At 42.0% G+C, this 23,467-nt stretch overlaps 1 protein-coding gene across 7 annotated transcripts in view; it reads left to right on the top strand.

Moving 5' to 3' along the window:
* ccdc66 (coiled-coil domain containing 66) overlaps nt 1–19,580 on the top strand; it is an 80,249-nt gene extending 60,669 nt beyond the window's left edge. For 4 of the 7 annotated variants that reach the window (XM_041192036.1, XM_041192035.1, XM_041192038.1 and 1 more), the window contains 6 exons: nt 3,637–4,154; nt 11,997–12,055; nt 12,515–12,733; nt 16,302–16,555; nt 17,048–17,175; nt 18,186–19,580. In XM_041192036.1, the coding sequence (XP_041047970.1) occupies nt 3,637–4,154; nt 11,997–12,055; nt 12,515–12,733; nt 16,302–16,555; nt 17,048–17,175; nt 18,186–18,281 (1,274 nt within the window). In that variant the 3' untranslated portion in view covers nt 18,282–19,580. Of the gene's footprint in view, nt 1–3,636; nt 4,155–11,996; nt 12,056–12,184; nt 12,491–12,514; nt 12,734–16,301; nt 16,556–17,047; nt 17,176–17,751; nt 17,882–18,185 lie in introns of those variants that run through there. The other 3 variants (XR_005943570.1, XM_041192040.1, XM_041192041.1) reach the window with 3 other exon arrangements.
* Nucleotides 19,581–23,467: the final 3,887 nt, after the last annotated feature.

Below are 23,467 nucleotides of genomic sequence, written 5' to 3' on the forward strand. Positions count from 1 at the left end.
GTGGCTTCCAGTCACTAAAGGATCCTTCTGTCATTGCCCTCTGTCTCCTACAACTAAGCCAATTTTGAGTCCACCATATTAAATTACCCTGTATCCCATGTTCATTTGCCTTCTTTATAAGTCTCCCATGTGAGACCTTTTCAAAGGCTTTGCTGAAATCCATATAAACTACATCAACTGCATTACCTTCATCTACACACCTGGTCACCTCCTCAAAAAAATCAATCAAATTTGTTAGGCATGACCTCCCTCTGACAAAGCCATGCTGACTATCCCTGATCAAACCTTGTCTCCAAGTGGAGATAGATTTTCTCCTTCAGAATTTTCTCCAGTAGTTTCCCTGCCACTGACATAAGACTCACTGGCTGTAGTTACCTGGCTTATCTCTACAACCCTTCTTAAATAGTGGAACCACATTAGCTGTTCTCCAGTCCTCTGGCACCTCCCCCGTGGCCAGAGAGGAATTAAGAATTTGGGTCAGAACCCCTGTGATCTCCTTTCTTGCCTCCCTCAGCAGTCTGGGACACAAATCATCCAGACCTGGAGATTTGTCCACTTCTAAGCCTGCCAGCACCTCCAATACCTTGTCACTCCCTATATCAATTTTCTTAAGAACCTTGCAGTGTCGCTGGGTCAGAATCCTGGAGCTCCCTCCCTCCCTAACAGTACTGTGGGTGTACCTACACCACATGGACTGCAGAGGTTCAAGAAAGTAGCTCACCACCAGCTCAAGGGCAATTAGGGATGGGCATTAAATGCTGGCTTAGCCAGTGAAGCCCACATCCCTTGAATGAATGAAAAAAAAAATCCTGTACTGTCATTTGTCTCCTTGCATGAACCTTTTCACTTAAATTTAAACACCAGATGATGATCTCCCTCTAGTAACTTATTTTGCTTAAAAACCCACTTTCAAAAAATAAACTGCACAACCTGAGCTACATCTTTCACTCAGCCAGGTTTCCCTGGACTCTCCAAGTCATTCCATTTACTTTTTTTAAATAACAGGATGTTTAACAATGGTTATATTAGTCTTTTTATATTGAATATAAAGGATTAACCACCACTTTGGGAAGATGGTAATGTCTGTGTCACTGGACTAGTTATCCAGAGGCCTAGGCAAGTGTTCTCAGGATGTGTTGTTCAAATCCCACCAAGGTGGAATTTAAATTCTGTTAATAAAATCTGGAATAGAAAACTGGAATCAGTCATGTTAACTATGAAATTATTGTCACTTGTCATTTAAAAACTCATCTGGTTCACTAATGTTCTTTAGGGAAGGAAATCTGCCATCCTTACCCAGTCAGGCCTACATGCAACTCCAGACCCACAGTGATATAGTTGACTCTTAACCACCCTCTGAAGTAGCCTGACAAGCCACTCAATTCAAAAGGAATTGGGGGTGGGCAACAAACGCTGGCCTTTGTGATGCCCACATCCCATGAAAGAATAGAAAGAAACAGTAGGTTTCAACAATGCTGGGTTTGGCAAATTTTGCAAATATCAAGGTTGATCTGACAGTGTAGAATATTCTATCAATTGATCAGATTGGAAATGGGCATCCTTTTGTGTTAATCATGTCTTGTACTATAATTGTCACCATCCTGAAGATAAGAAAGAACTTGCATTTATAAAACTCATTTTGGAACATTGGGATGTACCAAAGTGTTTCACTGATAAAAAAGTACCCCTTGAAGTGTAGTCATTGCCTTAGGAAACGTGGCACTTAAACTGTGATCCCACAAACAGCAAAACAGCAATAATCAGACAATTTTTTTTAGTATTGGTTTAGGGCCAAATGTCACCCACGACACCTGTCTACCTCTGGAACAATGCAGTGAGATTTAATTGGGACTTGAATCCACAACCCTCTAAGGACCACTCATTGAACCATGGCTGACAATAGTCAATCTACTAAACTTACTAATTATTCATCACTAAGGGCCAAATTATCACAGAATCATAGGCCAGGACCTTTAGGTTGGTGGGCGGGGCCCACTTACCAATGCATAAAATGACGCAGGATGACGTCAGGCGGAATTCCCGATGTCACCCCACGTCACTTCAATTTTCAGTTCGGCGGGGTCGCAGCTGAATCAGCTGTACCTGCCAACATGTCAATTGAGGCCATTTGAAAAGTAATTGACATAATTAATGGCCCTGCCCGTCCAACCTTAAGGTTGGCGGGTAGGCCAGAAGCCCTGATGGGCTTCTACGGGCGGGATGAGGTTTCATGAGGGTTTTTAAAAATTTTATAAATGTTTGATTTAAAGTGATGGACATGTCCCAACTCATGTGACCGTGTCACATGAGGGGACATGTCAGGGAAATTTTGTTTGGCGCCAAATTTAAAAATGGTAAAGATGCACAATCTCCCTGAGGCAGCACTTACCCTCAGGAAGATGAGTGCGCTCTTTCGTGCGCATGCGCGAAAGAGCGTGCGCTCAGCTGAGGGAATCACCCCCTCCCCGCCCGCACAGGGAGCACATAGCACTTCCTGGCAGATATCATGCTGGATGGGCCTTAATTGGCCCACCCACGTAAAATGGCAGCCCAACCCCGATGGGGGGCACCAATCAGATGTGTGCCCACTCCTGCACTTTCTCGCTTTCTCTCTCTCTTTCTCTCTCTCTCCATGTGGAGTTGAGAGTGAAGGAGAAGCTCAGAAAATGCTATTAACTTCCTGAAAAATGGCTAGACAACTAGTAATTTAATACCTTCACCAATGAGTATACAAAAGGATACCAATTGGATTAATATTTTGAAGTGAGACCAATTTTATGACTAATTGCTCCCTCTAGTAATTTAACTTGAAATGACATTGATTGCCACGAAATCCATGTTTGCAGAGTAGAATTTAAAAAGACACAATCAAAAAGCTTGATTAACTTTACAGGATTATAAAAGTCAACCAATGTTTCAATTTCAAAAACATTTTAAAATGACAGATTAAACCAGATTTACACTGATATTTACAAGAAAACACAATCACTATGAAATTTTGTGTTGGCATAAAATCCAGAATGAATTTTATCTAACTGAAACATGGTTGTGAATTCAAAAATTCAACGTACTGTATATAGTTTGAAACTACCTGTGTTAACTTATGGTTGTGAAATCTCTCAGATAGATACTTGCGTAGCAAAATGGTTTACAAAATACCAAATATTTTATCTATTTCTGGATTATTGAGCAGACTCCCTGTGAAAATAATGCTCAATGCCCTACTATTGGAAATATCATTTCAAGGGTAGGGTTTCATAATAATAAACAAATACGACATCATACAGGAAGTCTGGTGAATTTGTATACTTGCCACTGTTGGCCTGATTTCTGCCGGAGTATCATACGGGAGTGAAGATATCAGCTTCTGACCAATAGCAGATCACTTGTTTCATTCATCTAATTACTTGCCCCGCATATTTACTGCATAAACGGTACGCATTTCAATTTTAAAAATTATTTGCCTCGTAATTAAATTTTAAATTAGCATTTGTTGATAGCTCATTTTACTTTGGTTTGGTGCTTCCATATAATACAATTCTCTTTTCTTTCACAGTATAATTTTGTAATTATAGGAAATGCCATCTTAATCATTAATTGAAGTAGAGAATTGCAATGATTTTTGTGTTTTTCTAGAGGATTTTGAGTTGATTGGGAAAATTAAGGACAATGCGCAAGTTACAGATCACATCGTGATGTTCTATGCACCGAATACAGCTGCAGAATGCAACACACTATCAAATACAAAAAAACCCAAAGAGAAGCCAAGTGAAAAGATTGTGGTGATTGAAAAAGAAAATGTTTTACTCTCTGATGACTCATACAATCAATTTGCAAGAACTAAGAAAGGGAAAAATGAGAAACGTCCAGAATGGAATACAAACAAAACAAACAAGCGATATGTCCCTGCTTCAGAACGATATCCTAAAGGGTTACAAAGAGAGAGAGAAGAGAAAAAAATGAAAAGACAGATGGAACTGTTGCAGTTGTTGGAAAAGAATGCTCCAGAGCATCGAACTAAGAAAAAGCAGCCATCAAAAGAGCCGCCAGCAGAGCGATTGCCATCGCCAGTGGTGCCAGCACTACAGGCAAAAGTAGCTGTTGGTGTGTCACCTCAGCCTGTAGAAAAACAAGGACTATCTGTTCTGCAACAGGTAATGAAATCAATTTATGGCTTTATAGCAACATGTTCAGAACAATTTAAGATGACTATTAGATACTTTTTACCCATTCTATAGAAACTGGTGGTCATTTCCGTGCTTCTGCACTTCTGATGTGATAAATATTAGAATAATTTTAAAACGTTAAACATGATTTGAAGACCCCTAATGCCCTGCTGGGGAGAAATACTGCTCAATATGAAATTGAAACATTCAAACAGGAAGTTCTTGTGTTGAATGCTTAACGTATACAGTACTGGCCAAGCCAAGGTAAATTTGGGATATGGTTAGTGACATGCTCAGGTTAAGGTGGGAGAAAATCAGACAGTGTTCCAGCTAATAATTACTATCCAGTAACTCCTACTACTGAGAGGTTAGCCATCTTCCAGTATTCACTGTCCAAGCTCACAACTGAGGAATGACCATTTGGTTAGTATACGAGAGGGTTGCTTAACTCGACCTAAGTCACACATTCTGAAGAGGAGAGCAGTAGGGGAAGAAAGTGGAGGGAAAATGAAAACCTGATCTCAGCAAGCATGTTGTAGTCGATAGAGAAATTTTGCTGTTGTAGGTAAAGTATCTTGTCGGCTTCATGAGGTTTGTATGCAATTTAATTTTTCACATCACTTTTTAAACTTAGTGAAAAGTTCAGTTATAGCCACTCAATGTACCCTTACTTCTGGTTTTTAAAAAAAAGTAACTTCTAATCTGAAGAGTTTAACATGAAAACGAAGCTTTTTTATCATAAACTTTTCCATTTTCTAAACAGCATTAAGCTCTCTAAAGTCAGGGGATTACCCCAGTTTACATTGTTTTTTGGAAGTGTTGAAATTCAGGCTTATTTAGTTGAACAGTAATGCTGAAGTCAAAACTCTACCACTAAAGAAAAATAGAAATAAATAAATGTAATGTCTGTTCTTTAGGAACTTCATAAGGGTTTCAGTATTACTGTAATTAATAAATTGAGAAAGGTTCAAAGCTAGATGATGTTGGCAATGTAGTGTTAAATGACAAATTGGAAACAATGGGGACAGCAGATAATGTCCCAGATCTTCCGGCCTCCAGATAGTTGGAGAACGATAGTTGTGGGGAGCGATGGACTAGTAGTCCCAGGGACCAGGGTTCAAATCCCACCATGGCAGATGGTGGAATTTGAATTCAATAAGTCTAATGATGAATTAAAAGTCTAATGATGACCATGAAGCCATTGCCAATTGTTGTAAAAACCCATCTGGTTCACTAATCCTCTTTAGGGGTCCTTAACTGGTCTGGCCTACATGTGATTCCAGACCTACAGCAATATGGCTGACTCTTAAATGTCCTCCGAACAAGGGCAATTAGGGATGGGCAGTAAAAGTAATACCCACATCCCATGAATGAATTAAAAAAGAATGGATGTACCCCTCCACTCACCAAGGACCCCTCAGAAGTCCCAATGCAGTGACTCTGTAGGAATTGCCTGGGAAGTTTGAACCCCTGATGGGCAATTCCCCTGCTGCCTGGGACCCTCCAAAAAAGTCTCCAACCTTGAACTGGAATTGGACATTTTGGACAGTTCTGACTTACTTACCGGAGTAGTTACCCAGGAAGTGTTAGATAGAAAAGCCCTCGTCTAACTCCTGTGTAACCCCACCTGCTGCAATCACTCACGCTGACTTCCTCAATTTTCCCCTTGACTCCCACAAACCCCAGATTAAGCCCTTACCGCCTGACTTCCCCTCCAATTCATCCAACCCCATAACACCCACCCTCACCTGCCCTCACCACCCTACCCAGTTGTCACCCACTTAGCCACTTAGCTCACCTCCTTAACCGCCCTGATTCTCTCCCCTCCGCCCCTTAACTGCCCTGCGCCCCCTGTACCACTTTACTTTCTCTCTAATTTTTCAAAGAAGTTTTGGGACAGTTAAACTCATTCCTTACCAGAATACGGCAGCTGGTGGCGTAAAAAGGGGATGTGGTTCTGCATGGATTCCCTTCAATGATGCCCCTGACGTTTCCTGCACTGAGTGAGTTTGGAAAAATCCTCCATCAGAAGATTGCCCAGAAAAACCAGAGGAAGATAAGTGGGTAATTCTTTGTCTGATCAGGGTTGGAAGTAGGAGTTCTGACCCTGGACAGAAGATTTGGGCCAATCTGATGTGAAAGTAGAAACGGTATTTTAAATTGATCCTCAAATTAGGAATAGAAGGTGACATAACTGATAACATCAAATATAACCAACATAAATGAAAAACAGCTTACGCAAACCTAACTAATTCTAATTCAAGTCTGCCACGTCACCCACTGCTTTAACTTCCCTCAACCCACTGTCAATCAAGTTTTCATCTCTTAGCCATGGGGCAAGTCAGCACACTGAGCACATCTCCTAAATATCCTCAAGTAACATTGTCAGAGCTCGACCCTGTCTGCTAGTGCAAATTATCACTGCTGGATTCATCTCTCCTACCAACACCACCACCTCCATCCAATTTTTGTTCCAACCAGTCTGTTAGTTGCCAATTACTTCCATCCCTTCTCCTCCCCCTCCCGCCGACTGCAGCTTCCCCTCATAAGCTACTTCTAGTCCTTCCATCAACTGACTTCATTTTCCATTGAAACCTCCATCTTCTCCTGCCCTGATCACTGCTTGTCCCATCTCTCAACACCCTGAAAATCATTGTAAAACTTTTTATCTAGAGAAAATTAAAGATTAAACACCTGGGAATAAAAGCTAAAGTATTCCAAAAAAGCTTTATTTTGATATGTTATTTTAAAGATTAACATAAATCTACTAATTAATCATTTTAATATCACTCCATGGTTAAAACACAATTTTTCAATAAGTGATTTCAATCAGCAATGTGGGAGCGATAAAGTTTAAGTTTGACTCTGGGGAGTCTAGAGGGCAACCTGTGGCAAAGACCTGAGTGACTATTGCAACTTTAGGATTTCCACATTAATCTGCACAGGCCTGACATCCTGAATGTCCGGTCAGTTTCAGAGGGGTAATAATAACAAACGCTAACAGTTTGCCATCAAGTCTCCCACACAAAACCGTCCCATAATTCACTGGAACTCTGTTTACCTTTACATGGAAGCACCATTATATTGACACTGAGCAATTCATTGTTTCCCAACTAGGTTAAAATTTCAAGTCAAATTGCCATAACCTGTTGCTTCTTTACTGTATTTATGATGAATTCTATTGTAAGGTTTTGCTCCTCAGTAAGTTAAAGATCATCTTCAAAAATCAGCCTGCAAGCAGCACCTAATGACTGGGCTGTCTGAAATGGCATTTTTGAAGCCAGGAGACAGAAGGCTAAGAACCTAAATAAATCACTTAAGGACATATATCACCACAAAGGTACTACTGTATCTTGATATTCGGTCATTTTGGACTCTGAAGTTTACCAGTTCTCTTCTTACTTCACATAACCCCCACCCCTCTGTGTGCAGTTCCATGGGAGGTTGACTGGTAATATACAAATCTGGTACATGAGCCATGAATTCTACTGAGCTCCCAAGTCAATCTGTCTGGGAAATTCTATTATATAAATGCCCATATTTTCCTCTTGTATCATTTGGTGGCACTGTGTTAGGATTTTTAATGTTAAAGCTCTCACCTAATTCCTTCCTGCCACATAACACCTGTGGGGACTGGCTAGCTCAGTTGGCTAGATTGCTACCATATTGTTGAGAATAATGCCAATAGTGCAGGTTCAGTTCCTGTTCGAGCTGAGGTTGACTTGGGATCTATCTTCTTGCCCTGCCTGTGAGAGTGGAAGGCAATGGCAAACCAACACTGACAAAAACTGCCAGGAAAATGGCTCAGGATGACGTATGAGCAGACAGTGAGCCAATGTGCCTTTGGACAGAGCACACATGACATAACATCTGGTGTTATATGAGAAAGAAATGTTGATATGCAGTTGCTGGCTTTGGCAACCAGGTGGTTCTACTGTGCAGTTAATATTCTGAAACTTCTCCATGTCATCTAGATTGCTTTTCCCCAACAAAGAAAACACTGGGTTCTTTTTTCACATTTCTTTTTCTTTCATAAGGTGTTTTTGTGCCCCAAATGCCTTTTCAGCTAGTGTTGTGTTCCTTTTAGACATCATGACCCAGCTGTAGGACCAAGTTCTATTCTAAATCATGTTTGCTTTGGTAGCTACAGTCCAAAAAATAATTCTACTGTGCCATTAGGAAGTTATGGAACTGCTCTATCATCGTTGCTCCCCCTCCCTCATCCATAAAAGGCCTCCCCACTTTTCTGAGACTGCCCTGGGGCCATTCTGTCTAACTTGTTCATTTCTGACATTTAGCTTAATGCATTGGCTCTCGTGCTATGTCTCTCTGCCCCTATAACCCCACCCACCCACGTGGCTCTCAGATCTTCATCACCACAAGCGGTAAACTATGCCAACCGCAAGGGCTTCCATTTGTTGAATGTTCAGCTGGTGTGCCTCCACCACAAATGAATCCTGCAGGTCTGTGCACAGTTCCCAGGGACCGTCGATGACTCCTGCATTCCCAGTCGTTCTCAGATCCCTGACGTCTTCCAGGATCCACAGAGGCTGCAGGGTTGGCTCCACAAGGTAGGGTCAAGGGCAACCTGCAGAGGACGTGGCTAATGACACCCGTGCAGCAGCCCCAGACCACAGCAGAGCGAAGGTAAAACAAGGCTCATGCTGCAGCCCGCAACTTGGTGGAGCAAACCATCGGGATGCTAAAGATGAGGTTCCGGTGCCTGGACCGGTCTGGTGGAGCCCTGCAATACAGTCCACAGAGGGTGTCACATGTTGTCGCCTGCTGCGCCCTTTACAACCTGGCACTGCAATGGGGAGAGTAGCTGGCTGAGGAGGAGATGGAGGAGCTGGAAGGCTCCAATGAGGAGGACGTCAACAGGGATGAGAGTGAGGAGGTCCTCGAAGGTGACGATGATGACAGTGAGGCCATTGCACTGGCCATACAAGGTTATCGCCCTCGGGAGGCCCTCATAGCTGCTAGATTTGTGGAAGATGTTGACGACATGCACTGAGGAGACACCTTAGACCCTCACATTGCATCTGTGAACATTTGAGTCCAGACCGGCTGATGGCAGTGCACTGTGTGATAAGGCTTCTGTCATGGAGACGCAGTGGAGGCCTAATAGTCGCTCGATTGCAGGAGGATGATGACGACATGCAGTGAAGACGCTCCATAGATCTTTGCATAGCCTCTGTGAATGTCTGACTCTTGTCTGGCCAAGGGCAGCTCGCTTGTGCCCTGTGATCAGGGTCACATCATGGCGATGCAGCCTTGAAACTTTAAATTCACTTGATCCTTTGTCAGCCTTCAGCACTTGACCCCTTCAGGAGCACAGTGTCACTGGTCACAGATGCTGACGAGGTGCGGGCCAGCCCCACCTTAAAGGTGCTGGGAGCACATGGAGAGAATGACAGAACTCTGTGGTGCCTGCCCACAACATTCTGGCAGCATGACGAGTACCATCAAGATGCATCAGTAATGTGACCAGTGAGTGAGAGGCCGGACCATCACTTTGGTCTGAAGGCTGCACAAAACACAGGGAAGAGACCATGGATTGAGATACCTGCTTTTGTCTTGTGCAGGAACCAAGATTTCACATCCTGACTGACAATTACACTGCTCATCAGAACAAGGAGCCATAGGCAGGGAGACATTTTTGGGGATTTATTTACAATAGTGAACATTACGTACAAGTGATTAACACCCGTCTCTACATCATCTTAGCCTTCCTAACCCTGCTGCTATATCTTGGTGCTCCCCTGACATCCACAGCAGAGGTGGAGGCAGCCTGCTGACTGCAACGCCCTGTCTGTGATGAGCTTGGTGGGCATCCTCTGGAGGGCCGAAACCTGGAAGGCCCCGGCCTGCTTTAGGGTTCCTGCTATGTGGCACTGGCACCCTACTTGGCCTGCAGAGCTGGAGCTGCTGGGGTCAGAGGAAGAGGGGATTTGGATGGGCTAAATACTCCCCGAGTCACCTGGCTGGATGGCCTTGGGGTGTGCACCTGCTGATCTTCCTCTCTATGGGTGCCTTGAGAAGGGGTAGCTGGAGCGAGATTGAGCTGCCCTGCAGCCCCCTCGCGTACATACTGTTGGAGGCTAACTAGGGGGGGGGGGGCGCAGGTAGATCTAGATAGAGGGCCAGTGATAGGTGGAGATAACCAAGAGATGTCATAGACAAAAGGGTGTTGACGGTGGTGATATTATCTAAGAAATGTGTTAATGGTGACATTAAGGGTAGAAAGCAGGCCAAGCAAGGTACAGATAGCCCTAGTGGGGTTGGGGTGGGGGGAAGGGATTGAAATAGGGTAAAAGGTAGAGATAAAACAATGGATGGGAATACATTTAAAAATAATGGAAATGGGTGGGAAAAGAAAACTATATATAAATTATTGGAAAAAGGGGATCAGAAAGCGGATGGGGATAGAGGAGAGAGTTTATTATCTAAAGTTGTTGAACTCAATATTAGGTCCAGAAGGCTGTTAAGTGCCTAGTCGGAAGATGAGGTGCTGTTCCTTCAGTTTGTGTTGAGCTTCACTGGAACATTGCAGCAGGCCAAGGATGGACATGTGGGCATGAGAGCAGGGTGGAGTGTTGAAATGGCAAGCGACAGGGAGGTCTGGGTCATGCTTGCGGACAGACCAAAGGTGTTCCGCAAAGCAGTCACCCAGATTGCGTTTGGTGTCTCTAATGTAGAGGAGACCACATTGGGAGCAGGGAATGCAGTAGTCTAAATAGAGCAAAGTGCAAGTGAAATATTGCTTCACTTGAAAGGAGTGTTTGGGCCCTTGGACGGTGAGGAGGGGGGGAGTAAAGGGGCAGGTGTTGCACCTACTGGGGTTACATGGGAAGGTGCTGTGAGAGGGGTTTGAGGTGTTGGGGGTGATGGAGGAGTGGACCAGGGTGTCCCGGAGGGAACGATCCCTATGGAATGCCGCCGGGGGGGTGGTGAAGGGAAGATGTGTTTGGTGGTGGCATCATGCTGGAGTTGGCGGAAATGGCAGAGGATGATCCTTTGAATGCGGAGGTTGGTGGGGTGATAAGTGAGGACAAGAGGGACCCTACATGGTTCTGGGAGGGAGAGGAAGGTGTGAGGGCGAATGCGCGGGAGATGGGCCAGACACGGTTGAGGGCCCTGTCAACCACCGTGGGTGGAAAACCTCGGTTAAGGAAGGAGGAAGACATGTCAGAGGAACTGTTTTTGAAAGTGGCATCATCAGAACAGATGCGACGGAGGCGAAGGAACTGAGAGAATGGGATGGTGTCCTTATAGGAAGCGGGGTGTGAGGAGCTGTAGTCAAGGAAGCTGTGGGAGTCGGTAGGCTTGTAATGAATATTGGTGGACAGTCTGTCACTAGAAGTTGAGACAGAGAGGTCAAGGAAGGGAAGGGAAGTGTCAGAGATGAGCCATGTGAAAATGATGGAGGGGTGGAAATTGGAAGCAAAATTAATAAATTTTTCCAGGTTCAGACGAGAGTCTGAAGCAGCACTGAAGCAGTTATCGATGTACCGGAGAAAGAGTTGTGGGAGGGGGCCTGATTGGAATGGAACAAGGAATGTTCCACATACCCCATAAAGAGACAGGCATAACTGGGGCCCATGCAGGTACCTATAACGGCACCTTTTATTTGGAGGAAGTGAGGGGAGTTTAAGGAGGAATTGTACAGTGAGATTAAATGAACCTTAAATGAACAATTGGGTAAATTTGTTTTCCAATTTATTCTCTATTTGTGAAGGTCCACACACAAATGTTCAAAAACAAAAGTTATGCATTTTTCAAATTGTGTAAATAATTGTTTAACTTTATTGCTAATAACTCTATTTACAGGATGACCCTGCACTAAGAAGCAACTCAAACAGTAGATTACCTGCTGACAAAGGTTACAGGTAAGTTTTGCTGAAGTTTGTGTTTAGATTTTGAGAACAGTGATTATTCAGCCATGGAGCGAAGAGTAATGTAATACAGAAAACATTTAAGGAAAAAAGTAGCCTGGTATTTATTCTTTATTTCTCAAGACAGGAACATCTGTGCAAACTGCCACCAAATTGCTTGCATTGTACCAGTCAAAAGCTGCAATTGAAACCACAAACTAAAAATTGTAGACAGCCTTCAATGCAGCTGATTTGCAGCTTAAACTGAGTTCTTTGGCCAGCACCTGTAGAGCAGTTTCTGTGGTGCTATCTCTTGGATTGACTACATTATCCCAGAGAAAGCCATTATGGATGCTAAATAACCCCACATTTAAGAAAAGCTGGGAATTGCAACACTGCATCTGATTCTACCAATATGTCAGCTACTTATGTGCTACTAGCAACCCTCTACCCACCCCACAATGCTCTCTGCAGCCTACAGCGGACATTGCACCTCTGCAGCCTGCCATTGTCGCAGATCCCAGAATTAAAAGGAAAAGGACCTTGGGAAACCCAACAAACAGAAAATGAATTGAAACCACACCTTGTTGGCAGAGCTGCAGAATTGATCACAATGCCAGCTGAGGGTGAAAACATAATGGACACTAGAGGAGATGCAACCGATCCTGTGATCTTTGGCTCATTTGGTTTATTGTAAGTACAATAACCATTGAGGGAGGAGGGAAAAGAATGTTGATGGGGTGAGATGAAGTGCTGTGGGAGGAGGCTAATATGGAACATAACACCTGCATGAATCTGTAATTAAATAAAGTACTGGAAAAACTAGCAGCATTTGTGGAGAGAGAAACAGGGTTAATGTTTTGAGTCAATATGACTTCTTCAAAACTGAAGGAGGGTAAAAATGTGGGCTTTATCCCTCTCCCATGTTTAATTTCTTCCCTGTCAGGTATTCTGACCTCCCAAGTCCCTACCCAGCTCTCCAGTACTCCTTAACCTTTTTAATCTCCTGCAGCCATCCTCGTCTTGACTTACTTTTAGATAAGTCTATAACTTACCCCTGTTCCTTCCTGGGCATCCTTCAAAGGGCTCATTGAAGCACTTATCATTGCTTCCTTGCAACAGCAATCCCAACGGCCCCATTCTACTCTCTAGTTGACCTTCCTGCCCAGTGTGTCCATTGGGGCTAACCTCGTCAATCTCCTTTCCTTTGATTGTTGACCCTGTGGACTCGACCAGTGGATCAGCTATCATTGCACCTCTCCCTACCTCCCTCCAAAATGATTGTTCACTTGTGAACAAAGCCCTTGCCTTCCATGAACTTATTGTGGATGATTTCATCAACTTTTCACTTTATACATTAATGATCGAGATGAAGGAACTGAGGGCATCCTGGCTAAGTTTGCAGATGATACAAAGATAGGTGGAGGGACAGGTAGTATTGAGGAGGTGGGGAGGCTGCAGAAGGATTTGGACAGATTAGGAGAATGGGCAAAGAAGTGGCAGATGGAATACAACGTGGGGGAGTGTGAGGTCATGCACTTTGGTAGGAAGAATAGAGGCATAGACTATTTTCTAAATGGGGAGAGAATTCAGAAATCTGGAGTGCAAAGGGACTTGGGAGTCCTAGCCCAGGATTCTCTTAAGGTTAACTTGCAGGTTGAGTCGGTAGTTAGAAAGGCAAATGCAATGTTGGCATTTATTTTGAGAGGACTAGAATATAAAAGCAGGGATGTGCTGCTGAGGCTTTATAAGGCTCTGGTCAGACCACATTTAGAATATTGTGAGCAATTTTGGGCCCCGTATCTCAGGAAGGATGTGCTGGCCCTGGAGAGGGTCCAGAGGAGGTTCACAAGAATGATCCCAGGAATGAAAGGCTTAACATATGAGGAACATTTGAGGACTCTGGGTCTATACTCGATGGAGTTTAGAAGGATGAGGGGGGATCTGATTGAAACTTAGAATACTGAAAGGCCTGGATAGATTGGATGTGCGGAAGATGTTTCCATTAGTAGGAGAGACTGGGACCCGAGGGCACAGCCTCAGAGTAAAGGGAAGACCTTTTAGAACAGAGATGAGGAGAAACTTCTTTAGCCAGAGAGTGGTAAATCTATGGAATTCATTGCCACAGCAGGCTGTGGAGTCCAGGTCATTGAGTGTATTTAAGACCGAGATAGATAGGTTCTTGATTGGTAAGGGGATCAAAGGTTACGGGGAGAAGACAGAAGAATGGGGTTGAGAAACTTATCAGCCATGATTGAATGGCGGAGCAGACTTGATGGGCTGAATGGCCTAATTTCTGCTCCTATGTCTTATGGTCTTATCAACATCATGGCCTTAATGGAAACTTGGCTGAGAGATGATGACACCTTCTCCCTAAATGAAGCCTCCTTCTGCCATTTTCCTCAGACTGTCACCATCACAATGTAGCTTTTACCACCAAATCATACTGTGTTTGTTGCCAAATTCTCTGGCACTTTCTTCTCCTTTTGAGCATCTCATCTTGTTCCGCCCCTCTCACCTCTGAGAAAATGTATGTTATTTAGATGGGCTTAAGAGAATAATGATTTTAATTCACTGATCTATCTTCATTGCTTTCTCCTCTTAGCCTCTGCACTGAGTGATATCTTGTCCTCACTGATTTCAAGCTCCATCTCAGTTCACCTTTCTGCCTCTCCTCTGAGTTCACTGTCCTCCTATACCCTCTCAATCTCTCTTAATATAAACTCTACAACCTATTCACAACTATTCCTTGACCTACCCATCTCACATGGTTTTGCTACTCCTATCATGTCAATCACAGTTAAGGCAATCATTGATCACTTCCTTGTATCACTGTACCCACATCCCCCTTCCCCTCCCCACCCCACCCCACCCCACCCCACCCCACTTCTTTCTGAGTTCACCCTGATAAATCTCCTTACAGTTGTACTTCAAAAACCTCAACTAGCTCTCCATTCCCCACAATGTTTCTGCAGTTGCCAATCTGCTCAACTGCACCCTCACCTCCACCTTTGATTACCTAGCTCCCTTAAGCCCAAGGGACTCAGACTGACAGGCAACTGGTTTAACTATTCACTGATCTGGCTGGACCACATAAAGCACTAATCAGGTCCTTCTCTCATCCACCAAAACTGCTCACTTTTCCAGGATCATCCTGGAATGCAAAGGTAATCGCTGGCTTATTTTCTCTGCTGCAAACTATCTTCTTTAAACCCCTCTCCCCATCTCCTTTACTCTCACTTCCAACAAACGCAAGGGGCTGATGGACTTTTTCGCCATTAAGATTGAGACGATCTGACCAGCTTCTCTCTCTTTTTCCTCTAGTGGACCAGGGCAAACCTCCTCTAGGGTTCTCCCCTACCCTATCTCTGAACTGCCAGTTTCTCTCCTATCCACCCTTTTGCTCCCTCCAAGCTCATTTTGTCAATGAGACCCACCTCCTGCTCCCTTGACCCTATTTCCTCTGAACTGCTGACCATCCAACTTCTCTTCCTGGTTGCTTATTCAATATTATTAATGGTCCTTTCTCCTAAGGTACTGTCTCTCATCCCTTTAAATCTCCCATCATTGTCCTCTTCTCAAAAAGCAACCCTTGATACTGCCATCATCTCCAATCTCCTGTTCCTCTCCAAAGACCCTGATTGGGTTGACATGACCCAAATCTATGCCCATGTTTGCTGGAACTCCAAGTTTGAATTCCTCCATTTAAGTTTACAGCTGTCTCAGTACTGAAAGGGCTCTTATCGAAGTCACAAACGACAATTTCTATGTGACTTACAAAGGTAAACTGTCCCCCTCATTCTTCTCGACCTGTCTGCAGCCTTTATTGGTTATTGAGATAGTTTACTGAGGTAATTTAGACATTTGAAGGCACCATCAGGTAAGTACTTTTGAGAAGAAACACCATTGAGAAATATGATTACTAGGATAGCAGAAAGGCACTCAAGGTGAACCTGTTTTTTTTTCTCCAAACTTGAAAGTTTTGCATTTTGTGTGAGGATGATTGGTTTTTCCTAAAAATGCAATCCACATGATATTTAAGATTATTTATGAAGGAACTGAACTGTATAGTGTTGGGCTGATGGTAAAATATTTTCTGCTTGGTAATCTAGCCTACAGTACATTTAAACCATGTCTAAAATAAATAAAAACCATTTTGAAGCAGAAGTAAAGCATGTAACACTATATAATGAATGAAAACTATTTTGCAAGCATAAACAATGAAATAAAAAGCAGATTTAATATAAACTTTTTTCTCTAGGTGTGTATCTCCACCAGTTCCTGCACTGAGGAACAAGTATCTTCAAATGGAGCGGAAGGAGCTCCATGCAGTTCCAAACATGAATGCAAGTGAATGGTGCCAAAGGACTCTATCTGCTAATGAACCAGACAATGACAGACCACCATCATCAAACTTCGTTCCTTATGTGCGTACAGATGAAGTGTACCATTTGGATCCTGATGCCCCAATGTCAAGGCCTTCAACAAATGACCCACAGTACAAACATTGCAATGGTATTTATGCAGTCTTGTTTGTAATTTAGGAGCTCATTTAAAAAGTGGTAAACGTATTGTACCTCTGGTACAGTTTGCCACATACACCTGCTAGGGTCATGGCTTCCATTTCTCAATCTCTTTCATTCTTAAAACTGCTGCAGTTTGAAGTGCCTTTCTTGGCTTATTGTCCTCTTAGTTTAATATTCTTTCAACAAATCCATTAAAATATAAACGGTTTTGTCACAACTTGCAGTAAATTCTGGATCTCAGAAGGACCCATTAATCATTTTTAACAACCCGCCTATTGCTGTTGTGGCTTTTCTACCTTAGAACATATTTAAATTGGAGAGTAAGCCTTTTGGGTTCATGTGCACACACAGTGATTGATGTCTACAGCAAGAATGCACTGCACTATTCAATCATCTTTAAGGTGATAGATGTGAATCTGGGAAACTGTATTAAGTCCAGTATTGATAGGCATATCCAAGTTTTCTATTACTCTTTTTTCAGTTACAGATCACCGACAGCATCAAAGCTATGGTTCAGACCATCCAAAAGATCCTCTTCTGAACCCTGATCTGGTGAGAAACCGAGAACGACAGCAAGCTATTCTCAAAGGGCTTTCCGAACTTCGCCAGGTAACTCATTCCATACAGCAGCTATTGATACACCTGTATAAATTTTTAAAATTGTATGTATGAATTTTCTATTTCTGGCAGTCTTATTGCTTATGTAACTGCCAGTTCATTGGTTCCTGTCAAACCAAATAAAATCAGATGTGATGCACGATTCAGCACTTTAGTTACTATCTTACTCGGTGTCTGCAGCCAACCACAATTGTGGCTTCCCAGTCCTGACTCTCAGTTTTTGTGCTTCTACTTGGCACAAACTTAATGTCTCCTCACCTCCACCCTCCACAAATTGTAACTCACTCCAAGCCCTGGCTCAGGGCAAGGTTCTAGGCAAGTCCATCACAGGTCCTCTATGTCCACGAGTAAGCTGAGGGAGCTCCATAAAACAAATAGCCCGGACTATAAGTCAGCACTGAAATGATAGAAGAATTTTAAACTGCAAGATTATTTTAAAATATGTACCGCTGGATTGTTTTTGTACTAAAACCATTGATACAGAATTATTCTTTTGATTTACTGTGTCATTTGGTGACACCCATAAAGTACTGGAAGAGAAATTATGTGATATATATCCAATAACAGGAACAAACTTGGGAGATTAATGCAAAATATAAAACTTGACTCTTCTTGAAAAACTCATGAAAAGGTCAGTTAATTTTGGCCAGGATATGATGGCTGAACGGGAGAGTGGATGGCAGTCTTAATCAAAAAGGTAAGTGAATTGAATCAGAGGACTGAGTGCATTAATGATACCAGTTGACATGAACTGCTAATGAAATAACGTGCTTTGAAAGGTACAAATTCTGAAGATGTGGTTTTGGCAGTCAACAATTAAGGGTCGATATGTGTTGATTTTAAGAATGGTAGAGAGCTGTAGATGCTGTATTTTTGTTTGGAGACCATAATGCCAATGCAAAGATGAAAGGGTACAAACACTGCAAAGAAGAGTGTTCATTTTAAATATTAATGTACAAGGACCATAATTGCCTGAAATCAATTTTTTTTTTTGTTTTTAGGGCCTGATGCAGAAACAAAGGGAGCTGGAAACTGGTCTAACATCCAGTCCTGTACATCAGGATGAACAATATTCAGTACCTTCTCAACATTTATGATCATTTAGATGGACTTCCCCTTCTCCCCACCCTCCACCACAAGGCTGCAAAATAATATCCTCCAATGAATCAAGTTTATGTTTATGGACAAAATAGTTAAAGCACTTTGATAGCACTAGATATCTGTAGCCTGTTGGAAATTATTGTAGGCTGCTACTTTAGGTTCTCTTTGATGATGTTATCTATAAAGTTTAAATATCAATATGCAAAGGATGTATCCATGGTCAAGTTGTACACTGAGTGCTATGTAGAAAGTTGTGTACCCTTGGGTATAACTACACAAAGAAACTTGCATTTACAAAGCACCTTAGGATGTCCCAAAGTACTCCACATACAATTATTTACACAAATGTTGTTGACCTTTACCAAGTACTTGCAGGCTGAACAGGAAGTTCGCCAGCGTCATGTACGTCATTTACTGATGCAAATGACGGAAAGGCTGCTTCATTATTTGATAGTATTTTAGAGGGATGCAGCTTCCAGGTACCCTTGGGTTGTTTTCCCAATTTGAGTAAAGTGGTGAGAAAGGCTGAAGGGAATTGCTAATTAGATTGCTTCCAAATATTTCACTCTTGTTGTCAAGATGTGGGCAATACTGGAAGGATTTATTGCCTAACTCTGATTTCCCTAAGGTTGTTTTCTTGAACTGCTGGTGCTCTTGTGTTATGCTTATACAATGTTATTAGAATGAGCTGTTTGTTGAAAAATGGCTGGATTCCATCTATGAAAGTGCATTAGCGTGGAAAATTGTGTTCCCTCAAAAATCCATTTTTCTTTTTATTGTGTGCTCCTTAATTTGTAAAATACCAAATGTTTCCCTTAATTGGTATATATATATTGCTAGAACATTATTGATACTCATTGTTTCCCAGTGGCAAAATAAAGTGGATTTGAAGTAATAAGGCGAAGGTTTGCATTTACAGGGAGAAAATAATCATTTAGGATCAGATTCTTCTGTGTTCCAGTAGCCAAATACAGAGTAGCATCAGTAAAGTTCAGGGACAAGATGCTTACCTGCTCTTTCAGCCAGGCAGTGATGCCTGTCATGAAGGGATTGAAGAGCTGGGTGAGCATAAAAATGGCAGATGCATATTTCCTCAATCATTAATCTTCAATTTAACTACCTGTAATTTGAAGTTTTTAAGGTATCATTAAATGTGTGTTGATGACCAGTTTTATAAAATGTTATATTTAAAGGGAACTTCAATTTTGTGTGATTCAATTACAAATGTTTTATTTATGTACAAGCATTGTTTTAACTGTTCCGAGTGAAATAAATTGTGCCAATGATCTCTAAAACAGGTTCTTTAAGGCTCCTTTAAGGATCATTTATTTATTTAGTGTTTTATTCCAAGGATATCTTTTTTCCCCCCATTTGCTTTTGTGCAGAAGTTTCTGCAAATGTCTCTCCAAAGCAGAAATTAGGTCATCTCAGTGGAGTGAGATTTGCAGCAATGGTGTATCTTGAATCATGTTTCCCCTCCAGTATTATGTTCTTAAAACACTTTCTCTTTAATAGTGTTTAAGTTGTAATGGATGCCATTGACATTTATTTGGAGGATAACAGCAAAAGAAACCTTAACATTTGTGACAACGTGCAGATTAAATCTATGCCATAAAATAGGGTAATAAAATTTAGATCAAAATGGGGAATGGATTATAGAAGTATAGGGAGGGCTCTGGTGGATAAGATAGTAAAAGTAACAGTTTAAAACATTAACACTCAGTAAAAGAAAATGACAAGATGTTTGTAGGAAAGAGAATTAAGAAATGTGTGTATAAAACATTAAAGCTGAAGGACAGCTTAGGGTGAATGACCCAAAAAGTCTAAGCGACAAATTGAATGAATTACAGGTGCAAATCCAACTTGGAGAGCGTAGTGTGATGGCCAGTACTGAGACATAGTTGCAAGATGGTTAGGAACTAAATATATGGTTTTAAGGTTAACAGGAAAAATAAGGAAAATAGCAGAGGGGAGCAGCCTTGTTGATTAAGGATGAAATTACTTCAATGTTAAGAGAGGATTTAACAAAAGGTAAGCAGACAGTGGAGAGACGACGAGTAGAATTGAGAAACAAAAGGATTTAAGATGATGGGATAGAAAGGCACTTATCCTAATTTGAAGACACAAAGCAGCATTGTAAACAGTGGAAATGGAAACATAAAATTACAAAGAAGGATAAAGTGAATGGGGGAAAAACTGGGGCAAATGGATTTCAACGTAAGCAAATTAGAGGTCATCTCCACTTTGGATCCAAAAAAGATAGAATAACATGCTTTTCACCATTTATTAAGTTACTAACAGGTCCAAAGAGACTTGTGGGTCCAAGAACATAGATCATTAAAATGTCATGAGCAGGTACAGAAAGTAATCAAAAAGGCTAATAGAAAACGGTCCTTTATAACTAGAGATTAGATTACAAGAGGATAGAAGTCCTGCTTCAGCTGTGCAAAATATTGGCTAGGCCACACCAGGAGGACTTTGAGCAGTTCTGGCCATTACATTTTAGGAAAGGTATACTGGCCTGGGAGGGAGTGCAGCATTAATTTACCAGAAGGGTACCTGGCCTCCATCAGTTAAAGTACAAGGAGAGATTATATAAACTCACGATGTATTCCTTGGAATTTAGAAGTGATATAATTGAAGTTTTCAATTTATTAACAGGAAGAGTAAGTAGAGCAAAATTATTTCTGCTGTTGGGGGCAGTCTAGGACCGTGGAAATACTAAAAATTAGAGTCAGTCCTTTCATAAGCAAAATTAGGAAACACATTCACACACAGGATGAATTAAAATTTGGAATTCTTCTGCAATTGCAACTGATTTTTAAATCTGGGATTGATATGACTTTGATATCCAAAGATGATATGCTATATGGGGCAAAGGCATCTGGATGGAGTTAGGTTGCAGATCACCATGATCTCAATGGATGGCTGATCAAGCTTTGGGGTGGGTGGGTTGGGTGGTGGGGGGGGCTTAATGGCCTAGCCCATGAAACTGCCTAGCAGAAACCACAATAGCCAGTCTAGTTGATTTTTATTCCTGATATGAAATCAATATGTTGAAGGCTTGTTAGTTAGTGTCTCAAACAAAATTCCATAAAAGCATTTGGCCTTTTGTGGAATCAAACCAGGAGGCCAACAATGACACACCTGCGATTGTAGAAGGGTGTGCCAAGGGTATCAGGTAGGCTTTAGAATGAAATGCAATCAGAGTGAGGCTGTTCTGCATGCTAAACAGTAAAAGCTGCAGCTAAATAGCTCAAAGATCAGAGCAAAGTCTGCAGCCCTGCCATATGGAGCATAAACACATGATTACAAGAGATGGCTGAAGTATCAAATAGATAATCCTACTGTTGGACTGGGATTTGCATGCAGAACCTTCTAAGACTTTAGAAAAATCAAGGTTGGTACTCCAATGCAGGACAAGGGCAGTGCTGCACTGTCAGAGGTGCAGGCTTCAGGAAAAAAATAAACCAAGGCCCTATCTGCCTGCTCAGGTGGATGTAAAAAAACGCTGAGAAGAGCTAGAGTTATTTGCTGTGTCCTAATCAATATTTTACCTCAATTACCATTGTGCAAAATTAAATGACTAATTATCATATTGCTGTCTATAGTTGCTGGCTGTGACAAAGTTGGCCACCATATTTGCTATGAGACTTCATTTCAAAACTACTTGTGGCTGTAAAACAGACATCTGGTGAATATGAAAGGTGCTACAGGAATGCCTCTGTCCTCCATGATTCCTATCATTATTAATATAGCTGTACAGCCAATATTGTTCATGCAAGACCTTAATTGGCTAAGTGCACAGACACAAAAGGCTAAGAGCCCAATGTCCATCATGTAGTGAAGAGCCATGCACTGGAGCTAATCAGTCCCCTAGCTAAGCTGTTCCAATAGAGCTACACACATCTGGTAACATGTAAGACTAAACTGGTGTGTTCTATTCACAACCCACCTGGCCAATTATTGCCATATCCACCACCTCCCAATCATCAGTAAAATAACTGGAGCACAAGTGGCACAAAATACAGTATTAATCAAAGCAAAATATTGGAAATAGTTAATCTTGCAGGTCTGTAACTTTTCAGAGTCAAGGAAAGTGAGAAATGATAATAGGTTGAAAAATGAGGGGGGGTGTGTGGTGGCGTTGGGGAGTTTGGAAACAACTAAAGGGAAAGCTCAATTTTAAGAGTGGGGGCAGAACAGATTTAAAGACAAATGATTTCATGGCTCAGAGCCATGGGATAAGAAACAAAATGTGTTTAGACGATGGATGACTAGACATTTTTTTTTTTCATTCATAGGATGTGCTGTCGCTGGCTGGGCAAGCATTTATTGCCCATCCCTAATTGCCCTTGAGTAGCTGAGCTGCCTTCTTGAACCACTGCAGTCTGTGGTGTAGATACGGTCCCAGTGCCATTTGGGAGGGAGTTCCAGGGCCCATGAAGTTACCCACTGCAACACATTTTCTTTGGAAGAATAGAGCAGATTTGAAGCTTTTCAATATGAGAACAAGTTCAGACAGAGGGTGGGTGGTGGTAGTAGATCGGCCTCTGCTCAAGGAAGGTGAGAGCTCTCAAGACTCTCCTGGTGGGGCTTGGGTGTTCATAGTAAAAAGGAGACCAAAATCCATGAGTCGCAAGAGAAAAACGGTGCAAATGAAGATGATTATGATCATCAGAGGCCAATTCCAGGACCTGAGAAGAACCACCTCCTTAGGGCATATCCTCAGCCCAGACAACTTCAACTGCTGCATCATCATCATCTTCTGTCAGTCAAACAGAATGGTACTGTTTGCTAATGTTCATCTAACCAATTGTGGTAACTTGTAAAACAGGACTGAGTCGAACACACATTTTAAAAATTGAAAATAAAGTGAATGGTGATATAATTCACAGGATCAAAATAGCACTACTGCTGAATTGCTTCAGAATCTGAATTCTGAATCATTCTGGACTTGGCACACACACTGAATTCTCCAAAACATTTTGATCTTAAAAATGCCCTGATCATTCAGTGGTAAATTAACAGTCTTTTAGCACTTGGGGCCAAAATGCTATTTTTGCAAATTCAAGGCTATTGCACAGTACTGTAGAGAATAATTTATATTTCACTTGTGGTTCTCATGTCTTTGAGATTAGTGACATTTCTAAGAGTTTGAAAAAACACCGATGAGACTAGC

The sequence above is a fragment of the Carcharodon carcharias genome, chromosome 7 (assembly GCF_017639515.1).
Source record: "Carcharodon carcharias isolate sCarCar2 chromosome 7, sCarCar2.pri, whole genome shotgun sequence".
Lineage (NCBI taxonomy): Eukaryota > Metazoa > Chordata > Chondrichthyes > Lamniformes > Lamnidae > Carcharodon > Carcharodon carcharias.